Here is a 17927-nt window from a genome sequence, read left to right as displayed (position 1 = left end):
ATTTCAGACTTAAGACTATTAACTGATTTGATTTCTCTAGCTTTCCCTTGAAGCTTTTGATAATGGTACCATTAAGAATAGGGAAATTATGTAAATTACTTAATTTGTAATCTGTGTTTTGAGGCATTCTTTGGTATTTCTTACTCCAGCCCAATACAGCACTCAGTAACAATTCACAGAGAATCAAGTATATCATTGTCAACCCTGCCACTACACAGATTTTGAAGGAATTTCTCTTGTCGTTAAGATCTGCATTCTGTTAATGAAATGATGAGAGACCTTTTAAACTGGGTTATTTAAGACAAGCGTATTTAAAATGAAACAACTACCTAATATGCTGTCAGATTGCTTATCTGTTTTCAAATATCCTTTTTATATAGGGTGATACAGGTGGCAAAGGTGACACAGGATCTGTAGGTCCACGGGTAAGGCTAATTCTCATTTCAGCTCTTTGTTTTGTACTCTTAGATTCAGTCCACGCTATGAATTGAAATTGTGGCAGCAATTCCAGTTGAACTGGTGAAATCGGTCACTTAACTCTGGTGGAACGTGTGTTGCTAGCTGGCATTTAATATCAATAACAGTCCTTGCTATTATTTGAAGTGGTCTCCTTTTCACGGTTCATGGGCAGGACGTTACTTGCCAGATGTTCTGATGTTGCTCACAGCCAATATGAAACTAGAGTATTGGAACTGCTTAAATATTTAATCACAGTGGTTTCATAGATTTGTTTTGCCTGCTGCAGTGCAATTCACTTTGCTGCAACTTGCTTGTTTATACCTATCTTTAAAATAAAGTGTTTTCTCATAAAACAGTCGTTAGTTTTATGGGAAGTTTTGCAGTTTATAGTAATACATTGTAAATGCAACAAAATTCCAAGACAGCACAATCAAGTCAAAGCATATGTGAGTAGTTAAGTGTCAGAAAGCAATCCTTTCAACGCTAAGTCATGGCAAGCATAGAGAAAACATCATTGCAGTAACGATGTTCAGGCAGGCTTTTTACTAGCAATCTGAGCTGTGTCAGGAAGGAGGACTTGGATCAACACTTCTTTTAATTCATTGTATGGAATTTCACTCCTTTCAAAAGCCCTTTTTCTACTAATGGTAAAATGAGAGGGAAACAAGTAAGGCACATGGATTTTCCAAGCCACCAGATTCCCATCTAATGAGAACAATCAAATGTGAATGAGAGCTATTCATGTCCTTTTGGTTCTCACCTGTGTGGGGAGCACAAATAAAACTTGAACTAACATCTGAGAATTTAGAAGTTCAGAAAATCCTTTCAAACCAATGTAGAGTACATTAGACAAGTATAGAACAGTCATTTAGGGTAATCCTTGGCTGCTGTCTCTAAAAATTATTATGGGGGAATATATTACAGGGGCCACCTGGACAGAAGGGTGATCAAGGTGCAACAGAGATAATTGATTATAATGGCAATATCCATGAAGCTCTGCAGGTATGTAAACATAACAAGGCTGGAATAGCTTTGTCTAGTCTGGGAAAAAGCAGTTTGACATCATTGTATTTCTTTTCTGCATAAGCCATGAAAGCACTGCGTGCAAAGATTTGCTGAGCTTATTAATGAGAAATCTCTTCCTATTTTTGGAAACTAGGTTTGCTATTTGGTGTTAGACAAACTGTTTCCTTGATAAAATTTAGCTGAGTGGATTGGTTTCATTTGCCCTAGAGCATACTGACGTCATCTAATGAGGGTAGAGCTGATTCATTGCTGGCTCTGGTACTTACTGCTGAATTCATGTAATAAACCACACAGGTTCAGCAGAAGTGTCTGCTTTTCAGTTCAGGTAGTATAATATTGACATTCCTTCTTTCCTCCTTTTCTTCCTCCTCCTCCTAAAAATGAAAAGAGCAGAATATTTGAGATCGGGAAGCCAGGTCACATGCTTCCATTAGCAAGATGTGGATTCAATCAGCAACTTGAGTATGTTAAATAGACTGAGCACTAGTCTTCCCACTTACTCATTTCCAGAAAACTGATTTTGACTTGTGTGTAGAAAAGTGTGGAGGACTAAAGTGGGGTTACAAAAGAATGAGTGAGTGTTCACATGAAAGCGAAGCTCCAAGGTGACATATGTCATTGCACTCAATGTGATTTACATTGCGGTGTACTCAGATGCAAATTCTATGCAGTATAACACCACCAAAGTGAATGGGTTTGTGTATGTGCAACTGAAGACAGAATTTGGCCCAGTGTGCATCTGGTCATTTTCCCACTAAAGCTATTGGTTTTGGGGTTTTAGTTTTTTCCCACATTTCCTCGGTGGAAGTGGATAGATGTCTGGCCAGTCATTTGTTTTTCAAGACTCTCCTGAAAATAGAAATTCTGACTGCCTTTACTAAAATCTAAAAGCCTGTATGTTGTTGTTAAGGCTAAGCCTACTCTTCCATTGTGATCCTGAATGGCATGTGTGGGGAGGCGTATGTAGGCAGGCTCTGAGGCTCTGGCTTATACCTGTTCACACGCTTTACTCTTAAGTGAATTTAAGCACCCACCTTTCAGCTTTTCAAATCACTCTTTGAGTTAGATGCCTAAAATTGCCTGAAACTAATGTTGCGTATTACCTGGCACAGATTTGCCAGGGGTTTCAGCCCCCATATCTCCTGTATTCTTTCCTTCTACTTTAACACTGGCATCAGTGTTACTCCCAAGTGCTGTGTAACAGCTTGTCAGAAAAGCTGCAGCATGTGGAGAAGTCTTAATAAGGGACTAAAGCCTATTGCAGTGATTGAAACAGATTAGGAGGCCCTTATCCCATTGTAAATCATTTCAAATGTCATCACCTTCTGATCTAGGGCAACAAATAATTGATATCGATGGAAATGGCTGTGCAAGGACGGTGTAAGAAAGATTAGATAGGATCAGTCGACAGCGTGCTTGCCAACTCCAGCTCAGTCCTTTTACATGGCAAGTACCCATTCCTAAGCCTCCTGGTGCCAAATTCTCAGAGGCTCTGGGATTTGCAGCTCTCCTGTAGAAGCTAACGAGAACTCTGAGTGCTCGGCACATCTCAGAAGTTGGTCTGCTGATTTAAGAAGTTGACAAGAGTTCACAGGATCTGGGCCGTCTGTCTGCATTCTTTTAGAATTTAGTAATAAATCATCAAGCAGTCTAGGAGCTTCAGAACAATTTACAGTCACTCTGCTTTGTGCCTCCTACTCCATGTCATGTGTCAGTGGAGAATAAGACATCTTAGTCCATCAGCACTGAAAATTGTGTTCTTTAAATTACCATCATAGTTTGAGCAAGACCCCTGCTGAGGCTATGTGGCTTTCACAAAATGCATCTCTATCTAAATCTCTCTTCAGGTCTCTTCTGCAGAATTCCCTGAGGTAAAAGGCAGTAGTTACAAAAGTTTAAACTTTGTAGGAACTACAGGATCAGATGCTTTAGATATTAAAATCATAATATGCTGCTGAAAATGAACGCATCAGTGTGAACATGCAAACTTTAATTTGCAATGGTTAATTTAGGTTTTTGTATCTAGATAAACTAAAATTTTCACTATTTTTAGAATTTTTGATATGCATCCCTATATATGCTAAAATGCAAGATGTGAGAATATTAAAGCCACCTGTTAGAGGGGATTTTTTTTTTAAGTACTTTTTATTGAGCTGATTCCAGTTTTGTAAAAACAGCATATATACTGCTGCACTGGCAAATAAAGACTCTTTTTTAAGGTAAAAACAGAAGATTTGCAAACTTGTTTTTTTAGGAAAACAATTACAAAAGCTAATTACTTCTTGTTTCATATATGCCAGTAGACTCTTCACAGTCAATAGAAAAGCATGTGCAAGCAGTAGGATTTGGGGATTTTACTCTGTTTAAAAATATAGACAAGTATTTTAATTATTTCTAAACATTTTTTAACTTGCTTATAATAACTTCTTCAGCAAAAAATAATGGCAGATCTAGCTATTTTGCCTCTTTACACAATGAAAATATATATTTTCTCTTTCCAAATATTTGAATTAGAACTGCAGTGTAGCATGTTTTGTGGACCAGCAGTTTCAGATTATGAACTTAACATTTTTAGTACATCATATGAATCTCAGTGTTACATCTCAGCTCTAGGAATTATATTTCTTAATTAAATATTTGTGCAAAACCTGCAGAGATCACAATATGTAGGGCAAGTTCTTTAATCATTTTAAGATGTATACACACACACACGCATATATATGATCTTGCTTATTTAGTCATCTCTTACTTGATCTTCTTAATTTTATGAGAACCTACAGTCTTCATGTATCTTCATGTAAAATCCAATTCCCATAGAAGCCAGGCAGCTAGCACAGCACTGGGAGTTAAGAATAACGTTTTTCACTCTGTTTTTTGGAGACATGGTGTCTCCCAGATGCAGCATAAATTTTATGGTGATGAGAATTGTAACAAGCAGAATAATTTATATCCCTGTTCAGTTCTGGTAACGGTGTCTCTTGTTAATACATTTTGCCAACAGAGGATTACCACCCTAACTGTCACGGTAATTCCTATTGCATGACTTTCTGTGTTTCATAGAACTTGTCTTTTGTGTTGTAGCTTGTTCATAATTCTGCCAGTTCAGGTTATATCTTCATTGGATGTTGACCCAGTTCATCATCAATTATATTTATTTGCTCAGCGTTCCTTTAACTGAGAATACATTGTTGAAAGCCATTCAACAATGGACCCGGTTCTGCTCCTGCTGAATTAATGGCAAAACTTCAATTAATTGAAGTGAGAGACCAGGAAAATAAGGATCTCAATGTTTTTGTAGATAAACATCTAGGCAGATAGCTGGTCTGGACTTTTTGCTTTGTGCTCCCATCAGTGTGTTTATGTGGGAGTACAGCAAAAACAGGAAGCAGGATTTGAGTACCAAATAGTTTTCTATTACCAACCTTATTTTCAGGAAGGAAATTCAGTTCTTTTAAATTGTCCTGGGAAGAAACTTTATTTGGGAGTTGTCAGACCAGATGCAAATTATTTTCTAAGAAAGGCCCACTTCAGTTAATAAGTAAAGCCAAGTAGAAGGTACAAGTATGGGAAGTTCTCTTGCTCCATCTTATCAGACCTCAGAAATAAATTTAAATTTTCCAGCACCTCTCCCAAGAGCATGCAGACTACTGAATGTTCCAGTGCCCTTACTCCAATCAATTTTTTGGGGAGGTGTAGCTACATCAGGTCAGACATAATTTTTGAAAGTAGTGACACCAGCTAGGAGACGCTTGTAATTTTGCAGGTTCAGCCTTCCGTTAAAGCTACAGATATGGTATAATTAAATTGTTTTATTATTCTTTTTGTTTCAAGTTCTCCTCTGTAAGATTGCCATCAGACCTATTTTCCCATCTCTTCAAATGCTTTCACTATATTGATGGAAGGATTTAAAAAAAAATTTTTTTTAAATGCCTTCCACTGTGTACCATCCAGACCAATATTTGATCCCCGATATTGTGTCCTCAGCCTTAGATAGAAATGGATGAAATAGTTAGAAATCATTCCATAACAATTTCACAAAGCACTGAGCATCTCTCAGTAGATGCCTCTTTGCAGTCAGTAGATTTCTCCTGCCCTTGGATTGCCTTGGATCAGGACACGAATGCCAGCCCAGTGTGGCAGAGAGGAGTTTTGCACTCTCTGCCATTAAGATGAGCTTTGCCATTTCATCAATGGGAACAGCAGCACCTTATCATAAAATATGAACTGAAGTGTTATTTTAACATGGGGTTTTTTTGTGGTACCCTTCTGCTTGTTGAGAGTTGCCATAAATTAACAACTTGTTCATAACTGGTGGTAGTTCCTCTTGTGTTAATAATCTAACCCATTTTGTTAAGGTAGTTATATTAACATTCAGCCTGTGTTTCCATGGCAAGGGAATTTACTTAAAAGCTGACAGGTTTATGTATTTCTGTTTAGGGTCCACCAGGACCACCAGGACCCCAAGGACTGCAAGGGCCAAAGGTGATCTTCCTTATTTTACCCACCATGTTTTCGGAGTGGAGGTATTTTCTGGATTTTTCACTGACACGTGCACACACATACATGGAGCTCTCCTGTTCAGCATATTTACCTGTAATGTTACAGAATACGACATGTTTCAAACCATGCATCCTAGAAATTTAAAATGTAGCTTTCTGGGAGAGATGCTGTTTTGTTTAGTTGCCACATGCATGCTCAGTTGAGAACTAGCAAAATGAATTGGTACTGATGCAGGGAGGATTCATCTCCCCATGGATCTGCTTGGAGGCTGTTCTCTCACCTTTGCTGCTGAGGGCGCGCTGCGTGTCTGGAAAGTAGCTGTGCAGCGCACCGTGGCTCCTATGCATCCCTTCGGGCTGGGTAGGAATGAGGCAGACAAAACTCTGTGCACAAGGCATTGCTGGCCACAGTACGAGCACATGTCAGTGTGGCTTTACATTACAGTGGTGCACACTCAAATAAGCACAGTATTTTGTAATCTCAGTAAAAGTGAAAATGTGCACATGCAAGCAGGAGCCTAACTGCAGCCTCAGATTTACTCATGCCACCTGTCTGGGGCTATGCATAATGCTAACTAGTGAGCAGCCTGCACAGATGTGACCGATACCATGTGCTGCACTATTGTATAACATTTAAGTTCTGAATGTGCCTGTGCTAAAAAGAAATGTGTTGAAGTAGTGGGCCCTCCTTAAACTGGTTTGAAATTAGTTAAGTTTAGTTGGTCTTATTTCTTAAGAATAATATATCATACTTTCTCTCAAATTTGTATTGGGAAGCAGGAAATTGCCTCAGTGATTCCAAGCTCTTTGAAGAGTAAATACATGCTTCTTGAATAACAACACTAGCATTTTAGGCTTCATCCATGGGATCATAAAGAAATACATTACATTATAGATGTTAATTGTTTTGAGAACTTGTAAGAAACTAGGTTCTTCCTTCTACATGAAGATTGATAATGGAATACACAATTAAGTGTGCAGAAATCTATTTCCGCATTAGGATCTACACAGCACAAAGCACTTCCGCAGCCTGGAGTATGTTGTAAAACAAGGAGTTGGAATGTGGAAGTGGTTGTTTTCCTACTTATGAGTGAGCATTCCCATTCAGAAGTAATGATGTAAACCAGAATTCAACCTAACAGGAGTTCGTTTCCAAGATCACGGTCCATACCCATCAATATTTTCTGCTCCCCTGGAAGATTCACAAAATTCACATTTCGTGAATGTAGGCACCTTCCCTGAGTGAGCTACATTAGCCAGGAAAACACAACGTGAAGGCTGTGCTATCCTACCCCTATCTAGGGCCATGATTCTGTATTCATTCCAGTAATTGACAAAGTCTCCATTGGACTGGGGTCTTTTCACCACCTTCTCAGGTTTCTTTTTTGTTATTATTGTTATTATTTTTTTAATTCTCATTCCGTTCTCTGGCCTTTATGTAACTCAAAGTTTATGGACTGGCCTAATCAACCGGGCAGTTTATTCAGTATGTTGCATGTAGGTATTGTACATGCTATTTCATGTCCTCTGTGGTGTAGTATTCTTTGGTTTTGTTGTTGTTAATTATGGCAATTTACTAATCTGAGACATTACTGATGACCTTAGTTCATCTAGCACTGTGTCTTTCCACTGATGCCTGGAACAGTTAAGGGATGACAATCCAATTCCACCTCATCTTTTTCAGGGTGAACCAGGATTCCCAGGAACTCCAGGAGTTGATGGGGAACAGGTACTTTATAATTAAATGACCTAGTGCACATTATATGAGCAACCATGAGTTATTTCAGGGGATTATTTCTGTGATCAAGTTGTAGCATAGATTTTATAATCATATGATCATTATTGTGTTGCTACATAATATGTGGTCACGTAATGGCTGCATTTCTACATATTAATTGCTGGATAAATATATGATATCTTAGGGTCCTAAAGGCTCAAAGGGGGATACAGGTGAACCTGGAATGCCTGGAGAAAAGGGAGGAATTGGACTGCCTGGCTTGCCAGTGAGTATGAAAAATGAATTTATTTTAACTAAAATGCTTTTTTTTTTTTTTTTTCCAATCTCTTCCACTACCAGTAATTTCCAACAGTGCTGATAAATTGCAACTGGGACAGAAAGCTCTGGGAAAAAATTGTAGGATTGTTCTGCATCTAACCTTGGAGGAACCATAGGATTGTCAGAATTTTTCATTCTACTTATGGTCAAACTACTGCTTTGGAAAGAGATTAGTCAGTGTGTTGACCAGATTTGCTTGTCTCTTATAGTAGATGTACAGCAGAACTTGGGCATGTATAGATTTGGTAAAGTTCAGGAGAATGAGCCATGTTTTGAACACTGTCAGGAATTTCAGATGACTTCGATTGAGGAGGGAGAGAAAATGCCTAAATATTTATAAGAGGTGCATTCTTCTTATTCCTATACATAAATATGTACAAATTAAATGTCTCAGTAAAAATACAAACAAATCCATAAATGTATCCGTAGTACAACAGATCATGAAAGCAGTGTGAACTTAAGGACTTCTCATAAGCAACATGCCACAGATCCATCTCTATTTTAACCACACATAAAAGTATTAATTTTAATTGATAGCTGATAATATAAGAGCATACTTTTACATTTGCTAACAGCTATTATTAAAGTTACACCACAATAAAAGCTTTCAATTCTATTATATGCATGCTGTATTCATTCTTTTACAAAAAATGATACTTACTAATAAATACTGTACTTTCTAGGTTGAATGTTACTATTAATAAGATTAAAACCGTTTATAGATGCTATTCTGTAATGCTTTTGTAGGGAGCCAATGGTATGAAAGGCGAAAAAGGAGATATTGGTTTGCCTGGTGCCCAGGGCCCTTCGGTAAGTCTCCCTGTGCTCTTGCAGTGGATACACTAGTCCAGCAATCGTTCTCCAGCTTTTAGTTCTGAAGAACACTTTATATCTTAGTAGATCCTTCCTGTTGTCTTTGATGTTTACTATACTTGTGCTTTCAAAATATTTTGCTCTTTGAAGAACTACGGTCCTTATGCTTTTAAAAATGTACGGAATTCTGGTCATCAAGCTAAATACTGTTTAAGAAATGCTGAAGATTTAATTCTGTCCCATATTCAAATTCCCATCATGAACAACAGTTCTGCTCACTTCAGTCACAGCCTTCTGGCTCTGTAATGAATCAAAAGATAAATGCTTTACAAGATATAATAGAGGGATAAAACTGATAAAACCAATCTCTCTGAACACTTTGGTGGAGATCTCAGAAGGTCCAGTGAGAAGCAGCCTAGACTGACTTCAGCCATGTCAGGAATAATGACATGTGACCCAAGATAAAGACTGTCTTGGTGTCATTGCACATCATTTCAAATCATTAGGGGAAGAAGCTCTGATCTCACAGATATTTTTGCCTGTGTGTAATTTTAACTGAGTGATTACACCTATGGAATTGAGTGATTACACCTATGGAAATGTGTTATTATTCTGCGCTTGTCCACTTGTAAGACTACACACGTCAGTAAGTTTTTCAGGGTCAGATATTCTCCTGATCTTCAAAGCATTGTAAAAGCATAAAAAGAAAACCCCACGCAATACTCTTGGTTTATGGGTGATGAGTAACATTATCTAAGCACAGTACATTATGAAACTTCAGAGGAAAAGACAACTATCTTGTCCGTGGTGACATGCACTTCATATTTAGAACCACAGTTCTAAAGAATTAAAGTTTAATCTCTGTCATCTCAAGACACTTGAGATGCCCTCTATGTCTGCAGTGTCTGCAAGTCTCTTTCTCTGAAATGAAAATTAATTCGTTACCACCTACCATGTTGATTTTTACACTCACAGGTCACAGAGCACAACTGCTTCAACAATGCTTTTGTAAATCCTAATTGCTTTTTTCTTGAAACTGTGAAATCATTCATCTTGCTCACCTTGTTTTCACTCAAAAGAAGAATTGCCTTTTTCAGGAGATTGTACAGACAGTGGAACCCTCTAGTTCTTCTTTGTCTTGTGTTGCAAAGCTTGTTTTGTTATCACTACTGCTATCACCAGCAGTTTGTGTAGCAGAGGGGCTGTACATAAGTCTGGAGGACTGGCTCAGCATCCCTGCTGCCACCTCCGAGTTTACAATAACACCCTTTTTCGTTAAATCCAGGGAAAGAGGTGATGTTAAACTGTGTAAATATCATCAGAAAATTCTCTGCCATGGATTCATTGGATGAAGCACAGGAAACCAGCACAGAATACATGTGCACTAAATGCTGAACAACCTGATTACTTCTTTTAATGACTTTAGGGAATTTTTGGTACAAGTGGGCTACATGGAATAAAGGGAGAGACAAAGGGCAATTTGAGAATGTGCCAAACCCTGCCATGCATTGTTTAGTATCTTCCCATTCATCAGTACTGAGGAGGAATAAAATCACACATCCTCCTCTTCAGCCCCTGTTTGTTTAGTGCAGACACAGCTGAAGAGCACATGCCATAAAATATAAAAAGTTCAAGCGTCTTTGCTCAGTACTGATTGTTTTAGAGATTTTTTTTTCAGGTAATGTTTCAAAATTTATCTTAGAGTCCAGGAGTAAGAGTAAGGAGACGTGTGTTGCTATACTGCATGGGCAAGTCTACACTTCAGATACTCTGTCTTTCAGATGACAATAATGCCCATTCCTAAGACTCTTTCTAGACATGCTGCCAGTATGCACCACTGCATTATTATGTTTTTTGGTGCTTGCCCACAGAAGAAGGGTCAGTCTAATTTTTGGTATTCATGAGGGAGTTCTTTACTCTGCAGCATTTAATGACATTGTTTTTTACCTGTAGATCATAGGACCACCTGGACCGGCAGGGCCACATGGTCCTCCAGGCCCTATGGTAAGCTTGGGAGGAAGGACTTAAACCTCTCATTGTAATGCCTGCTTAAAAGAAGTGCTATGAGAGCATGTGACCTTTAGAGAGGGACCTTTTCTGCATGTCTTAAATTTTGGGGGAAGTAGAGAAATGAATGCACATACCTGTCTTCGTGCTAACGTTCTAGTGGTCTGGTTTATTCTCTGTATCTGGTGTTTACGATTGCTTTATTTAAGGCTACATTTCATTTGTGGGGACAAAAATACAACTGCAAGTTGCACCCACCTAAAGCAAAAAACTCTTAAAAATTTGTGGCATATTTTCATAATTCAAAATGGAATCTTTATTTTCAGGGACCTCATGGACTGCCTGGCCCAAAGGTAAATTAATTGCTGTCTTGAATAGTCATGTTCTTGATGTCTGTAAAGTGTCATGCTTTATTCTTTAATGCATGCAGCTATGTTTTGTCTTCTGTCTCATTTATTAAGTATTTCTGATATTCTTAAACCTTAAAGCAGATTTTAATATTAACAGATATCCTTTAAAGCTTTTTAAACTTTTTGTGATTGTTTCTGATTTGGATTTCTCCTGAGCTTAGATTGAATTCAATTTTTGTATTAAAAATTGTGATGTGGCACTAAATTATTTACTTTTCTGTTTGTGGGGGAGTTGTACACTATTTCCCAGTGCAGTTGGAACCACTTCAAATTACACTTCTGAACACAGAAGAAAAGTGTGTTGTGTGCTTAGAAAACGGAGCCAGATAAACTCTTCTCCCTTTACGTTCTCTTGCATCTCCTACTTCTTCCAGTACAAATGGCCTCTCACCTTCATTAGTGCTAGCTTCTTTGATGGCCAGTTTTTTCACACTTTGTGGAAGTTCCCTTTCACCAGCTTATTCCTCTATTTTCTTGTTTTCCAACCTAGAATCTCTGATTAGGCAGGTCCATCTTAATAGTATTTGAACATTTTCCACAGCACAGTACATGCAGGTATAATGTAGGGACTCCGTAAGCCCCTGAGAAAACAGCTCTTTTGGAGAGGGGGGGCAGTAGGGAGGAGGAGATTTTTGCAGGGTTGGAGTATTTTTATTTCTTCTTTAATTCACATATCAATAATTACCTATCCATTAAAATTCAGTGTGACATTATAGCACAGCATTCGTTAAGGTTAGTGTTGTTGTTAGTCATGATCATTTTAAGCATTATGTCTCCCTAATCACGCGCAACTTAAAAAACAAGAGGAGGAGTTTCTCTGTTTAGTTTTTGGTGTTTGTTTAGATTTTTTTTTTTTAAGGTGTGAGACAGAAATACCAATACCATGTTTGACTCATTATGAGACTATTTATATTTCCTTGGCACAAGAAGCTTGAGTCATGAATCATTTTCTGAAGTCAGGTCTGTTCCATCTTAGCACCAGACCTGTCTTACCTCAGGCTTTTGGCCGGAGACTCAGGCTTTTGTGGGATCTCTCAGGTCTGTTTCCAAAACTTCAGGGTTTTCAGTGCTACTGCTCTGAAAGTGACATTGAGTCAAACAGAAAAAGAACGAAGAAATGGTTATTTAGACAGGGTGCAAAGGAGGCAGAATATGTCTGGAGTTACTTAAGGCAGCAGAATAGATTTTATTCAGAATTAAAAAAAAAAAAAAAGTATATGATATAATGTAACGTAGTTCATCAAACGGAAACCTCGGAACAAGGCCATAGGGAGCAGCCTGGATGAAAACCCAAGTATTTCTGTGTCCCAAAAGAGGCCGGCATGGTCAGTACACTTTTTGATTGGGCAGCCCCCATGCTGAGGTAGTTTTACATGATGTGAGAATGATTTCCTGGCAAATCCAAGGCCACCATTATCCTCTTTTTAATAGTTAATGCAATAACCTATGCAGAGTGTTTCCAATCACAAAAAGACAAGTGCCATTTCTTACATTGTTTAAACTTCTCTATACAAACACAGAAACTATGGACTCCAAAAATACCTTGACACAGTATAACATACTGCTTCTTTTAAGTTGGTACTGTTTAATTTTGTATGCTTAAAGGTTTAAAATATCTTTATGTAAGATTTTGCTGCAAATTCCAGTTTGCCATAAGAAAAAAACATTGCTTCCATACAAAATGTACTTCAGGAGATCCCACTGTAGAGACCTTCTGTTTTGAGGCTTATTCTTGCAGAAGTTTTCTTTCGGTTTGAATTATCAATATAGGATATTTTATGAGATATGAGGAAATTCCAAAAAAAACAACTCACAGTTAATTCAAATCATCTAAATATTCAGATGATTATTAGGAAATGATTCAAGAGAATCTGTTATCCATCAGTTTCCTGTAGTATTTTCATACAAATTTAAACTCTCTAACAGATACCTCTCAAGTACTTCTGCACAGTACTATATATATGTATGTATATTGCCAGTAGGCTGAGAAGGTTGAATCTATATCCGTGTTTTGAACTGGAATTTGCAGACATTTCTGAGAGTGGCTTCTTCTATCCCAGCTTAAATACCCATTATAGCACCAAAAATTTGGCATTTATACTTTTATGTTTAGGGTGAACCAGGGTTAAATGGTCTTAAAGGATTGAAGGGTGAAGCAGGTCAAAAGGGTGACAGAGGGCCCCTTGGTCTTCCAGTAAGTAAAAAAGCCTATTCAATTTCAGTGCAAATCACAAATTTCTCTTTCTACTTTCAATGAACAACTCTGGTTTACTCAACAGCATATATAAAATATACCATGTAGGAGCAGAACATCAGTCTTGCTTTGTTTTATCCAGAATCTGTCCACAGTAACATCCTGTAACATCCAGTGCTGTCAAATTTTTTGTTTTTTTTTTTTTGTTATGTGTCAGTTGAAAGTGTTCAGTGTCACAAGGATGCCATCACCCCCATTAGTCTTATCGTTATTTAAATGTTGTATGGTGTTTGCGTTAAAAAAGAATCTTCTATTCTTTTTTCATATCCTCAGCTTTTCTTCCTGTGTTAGAACTTTTGCAGTTAAAATGGAGAGTTCTAACTGAACCAAGTTAAGAATTGGTTTAGGGAATTTTAATATTTTTTCATTCACTATGGATGCTGAATTTTTACCTTGCCTTTATGCAAGGATTTTTGCCTTGCATGCTTTAGAAAACATTCTGACTGGCAAGAATTTTCCTAGAAGGAAATAAAAGACTTTAAAGATAAAATTTTTGAATTAAAATATTATGTTTCTTGCAATTTAAGGTGATAAAGGAGAAAATACTTTGTGTGCTCCTTTGTGCATTTGAAAGCACTCTATGAAAAGTTAGTTTTACTTCTTCCTCACAGAAAGAGTTCATTTCATCTGTTGTTTTAACATGGGGGTTACTCCATGTGATTGCATTCTAACTGTAAAATGGAAGAGAAAAACTTAGTTCATCCAAAGAAAACAAAACTCCTGATAAATATTTTCAGGAATTTTGTGCAGAAACTCAAGCAAAGTCAGCTTTAATGAGAATTTACATTTATTTTTATAAAACTGACCATTTTAAAGTTAACAGTTACAGCTATGTAAAGAATGTTTTTTTCAGTTCTTAGCCAAACTCTCAAAAATGAGTAAAAGGGAGAAGAAAGTTTTGGTTCTACCAGAAATATTTGTTCTAACCTACAGCAAAATATTCCTTTAGTTTTACATATTATATAGCTCTTGTCTTGCTTCTCATTATTTTTTTCTAAATCTCATTTTAGGTTGCAAAGTCCAGACGTTTTATATTCTAAAAAAGGCTCATTTTCACCATTAATGAGTTATTTCTCTCTTCTTTTTTGGCCTATATTACTTTTTATGTCCCTGGTAGCCAAATAATTTTGATCCCTTTAGTCCTAGTGTTATTGCCAACAGTCCTTGGATGGTCCCTCAGATCTTGCAGTGCTGGTATGTTATTCATATAAAATCCAGCAGAGGTCATCCCGTCCCCAAGGATGCTAAAGTCAATAGCCCGAAGTGCTGCGTGCTGCACACTTCCAGCCCTTCAATGTGCTCTAAAATGATAGTATATTGAGAAAACAGGAAATTTGATCGTCTCCCGGGCTCTTGGAAATGAATGAGGCCATTGTTGCCAGGAGCCAGATTTTGCTGGCTGCATAATGCAGTTTTCTTACACTTAAATACTTCCTATCAATGTTAACATATATTTTTCTTTGTGTAGTATAGTATTCAGCATTGTCGTTATTTACAGATGAGAAAGTGTGCTAACAAATTACAAAGTAAATATTTGCGTGTTAAGGCTCAAAAATGCTTTAACCTCTGATATCTGTAGCACTTATATAGCTTGATGCTTATTCTGATCAAAGGTATTCTGATGTGAAGCCACAGATGGGTCAGCGATGATGCCCTTATGTGAGAACAGAGCAAGGCCCTTGATGTTTTATGTAATTTTTTAACTAACATGCTGTAGTAATGTGATACCCATTCCAGAACCTTGTCACAACTTGTACTGTACGTTTGAATTATGTTTATTCATCAGCACGACTTACTAATCTCACGTTCTTGTCATTTGTGTTACATCCATCATCCATGCTTCCACCTAATCATACAGGGAGCATCTGGCTTAGACGGAAAGCCAGGACCCCGGGTGAGTCCCTTGTGTTTCTGTGTCATTCTTCGTTACCGAGTCCGTGTGCTTTCCAGCGGTTCTGCCTGCCGAGCTCACACATGGCACAGAGGAATGAAGGCAAAACTTTCAAGCATTTTCCACGTTGTATCAGAGGGGGCCACAGAGCAGACTCTGGGGTGATGAGTATGGGAAGGAGAATGTAATTCTCTGTAGAAGGAGCTCTGAATCTTAAAGAGGCAGTTTGGTATTGATTTTTGGTTGGATAGCAGTGCTGCGAAGCCTGCTTGAATAGGAATATAGCATAGGATATCAAACCATATTTATTTAATTTCTGGATATTTTGTTCCTCCTTGATTTGCACTAGCCTGGGGATGAAGCTGTGTCACAGTGACTAGCTCTCTAGGCCTGTGTAAGCAAACCTGCCATTTGAATGAAGCATGTCATATGTCTTCCTTTCCTTTGCTTGCACTTATTTCGACATCAGCAATGAAATCAATGGTGTGCAATGCTTAAAGCAGTGATCTGAAGCAATGTTTAAAAGAAAAATAACATCTTGATGGGGTGCTTATTTCCCTGGTAAGAAGTTTGGTTTACACAAGGAAGCATATTTGTTTAATGCTAATATTGAATCAGTGAAATGGATGTAAATCTGCTGGGGTCTTGCCTCAGGCATTCTCATATTTAAAATAAATGTTAAATTATTTGGCTTTTATAATGATAAAGGGATGAAGTGAAAGAAGGGTGAGGTATGTATTTGAAGGCTTCTGTAAGCCTGACCCTGATCAGTGACAGGTGTGTCCACCTGTAAGACAGATATTTCAATAGAAAAAAAAAATCATCGTTTTTTAAAAAAATCCTTTTTTGACCCTTTAATTTCTTATTAAATTTAACATCTTTGTAAATATGCTGATTTCCAGGGATAAAGTCCAATCCAACTACAAGAAAGATGGGTTACCTCACAACCTAAGAGCTTATAGGTAGAGTTTTGCCCAGGTCCCATCTCAATTAAATCTGTATGAAAACTGATTCCATGTTAGTTCTCAGCTGGAAAATAGCTATTAAAAACAAAGACTTGTAAGAGCAGGACATCTCTCTTACCCTCTTTGTTTCCTTTTTTAGGGTATAGATGGCCCAGCTGGTCCACATGGCCCTGCAGGTCCTAAAGGAGAGAGAGTAAGTATAACATTCTTTGAGTGTACTTTTCATCATGAAGAAAATGGCACAAGGGCAAACAAAATCTCATATGGCTACTAATTAATGCCTAGATGTTACTGAACAGAACAGAATCTCATCTGTTTAAGGATCAACCCAGAACTGTATATGCTTTCACACTATTCACATATTTATCTGTTTAAGTTATAAGAGATGAATTTGTAACTAATTTCAGAGGCACTGGTATTTTGCAGTTGCTAATCAGTAAGAAGCTTGCAGGACTTTTGAGTTCACAGTTCTACAGAAAACATAATTTTGTTTGGTTTCATTACTTGTACACATCGATTGAGGGGAAAAGAATGGGACAATAGAAAATAGTGTGATCTGACTGTATACTGTGTACATATGCAATGGCAAAAACTGAGTATTCCTTAAGTGTTTTCACATATATGTTTTCCTTATCTTGAAGAAATTCTCTAGCCATTCTAAAAATTTTAAACTTTCCTTCTCTTTTTTAATCTTAGAAGATAGGAACCCTCCTATGTCGTTTGAAATACTCCCAGTAATTTTTTTGCGATGGAAATAGGATAGGGCCCCTATTGTTTAACTATGAGCCTGTCAACTATAACAATACTGCCTTTAACTTGTACAAGAAAACAAAAGACGATACCTTATACTGACTAAAACCTCCATGGAGTTCCCACCCCAGAATTATGTCTCTTTGAATTTCTCAGTTCAACAAAACAGGCTGTGCTGAAACAACTTCAGACTTGCTGTATTAAGGATGCAGCCATATGGCACAGGTCCAGTTAGCTTAACAGCCATACATCTGAGACAGGTATGCATGGCTTGGGGATTCACTTTTGCAGAGCTGCATGTTGAGAAATAAATACAAGACATGCAGGAACAGTGGCTGGTAGTTACTGCTCAAGTTAGTTAATGGTCTGAAGGACCTGTTGTGCTTTTTTTTTTTTCCCCCCCTAGGGAATTACAGACTTAAGTCTTTTTGCAACTTGGACATACCTTTTTTCTGTTAACTCTGTGGAAAGATGGCTGAACATCTTATTCTATACTTCAGAAAATAATTTAGATGAGATTACATATATAAGCATATATAGATATTGTACATTTTATTTTTTGCATTATGAGGTTTTATCTTGCAAGATATGCTTATTACTGGTTGAAATTTTTTTCAAAAGCAATGTGCTACAATATAAACTGTTCTTCTAAATTATGGAAAATAACCATAGTTGTTCTTTCCTATGAAAGTGTCCAAGGTCATAATAAGTCATACAGCTGGATCTAGAATCAGCCCTACCATGGCTGTTGACAAGTAGTAGTTATAAAGGGAATAGGAACTGTTGAGATGTTAATT

At 37.4% G+C, this 17927-nt stretch overlaps 1 protein-coding gene and 1 long non-coding RNA gene across 3 annotated transcripts in view; one reads left to right on the top strand and one right to left on the bottom strand.

The window, feature by feature from the left end:
- The window catches only part of COL25A1 (collagen type XXV alpha 1 chain), a 309930-nt gene that overhangs the window by 275244 nt on the left and 16759 nt on the right, over positions 1–17927 (top strand). The window contains exons 24-35 of the mRNA XM_064510576.1: positions 381–425; positions 1384–1461; positions 4487–4510; positions 5923–5967; positions 7669–7713; positions 7907–7987; positions 8788–8850; positions 10807–10857; positions 11187–11213; positions 13384–13464; positions 15383–15418; positions 16520–16573. Of these exons, the coding sequence (XP_064366646.1) occupies positions 381–425; positions 1384–1461; positions 4487–4510; positions 5923–5967; positions 7669–7713; positions 7907–7987; positions 8788–8850; positions 10807–10857; positions 11187–11213; positions 13384–13464; positions 15383–15418; positions 16520–16573 (630 nt within the window). The remainder of the gene's footprint in view (positions 1–380; positions 426–1383; positions 1462–4486; positions 4511–5922; positions 5968–7668; positions 7714–7906; positions 7988–8787; positions 8851–10806; positions 10858–11186; positions 11214–13383; positions 13465–15382; positions 15419–16519; positions 16574–17927) is intronic.
- The window catches only part of LOC135328165 (uncharacterized), a 36604-nt gene that overhangs the window by 2322 nt on the left and 16355 nt on the right, over positions 1–17927 (bottom strand). The window contains exons 2-5 of one of the 2 annotated variants that reach the window (XR_010388919.1): positions 16499–16559; positions 12264–12347; positions 5991–6076; positions 1752–1859 (exon numbers count right to left, since the gene is read on the bottom strand). This is a non-coding gene — a long non-coding RNA (uncharacterized LOC135328165). Of the gene's footprint in view, positions 1–1454; positions 1860–5990; positions 6077–12263; positions 12348–16498; positions 16560–17927 lie in introns of those variants that run through there. The other variant, XR_010388918.1, reaches the window with a different exon arrangement.

This window comes from Dromaius novaehollandiae, chromosome 4 (assembly GCF_036370855.1).
Source record: "Dromaius novaehollandiae isolate bDroNov1 chromosome 4, bDroNov1.hap1, whole genome shotgun sequence".
In the NCBI taxonomy this organism is placed as follows: Eukaryota; Metazoa; Chordata; class Aves; order Casuariiformes; family Dromaiidae; genus Dromaius; species Dromaius novaehollandiae.
The sequence above is the reverse complement of the archived record's forward strand: the minus strand, read 5'-3'. Positions and strand labels throughout refer to the sequence as shown.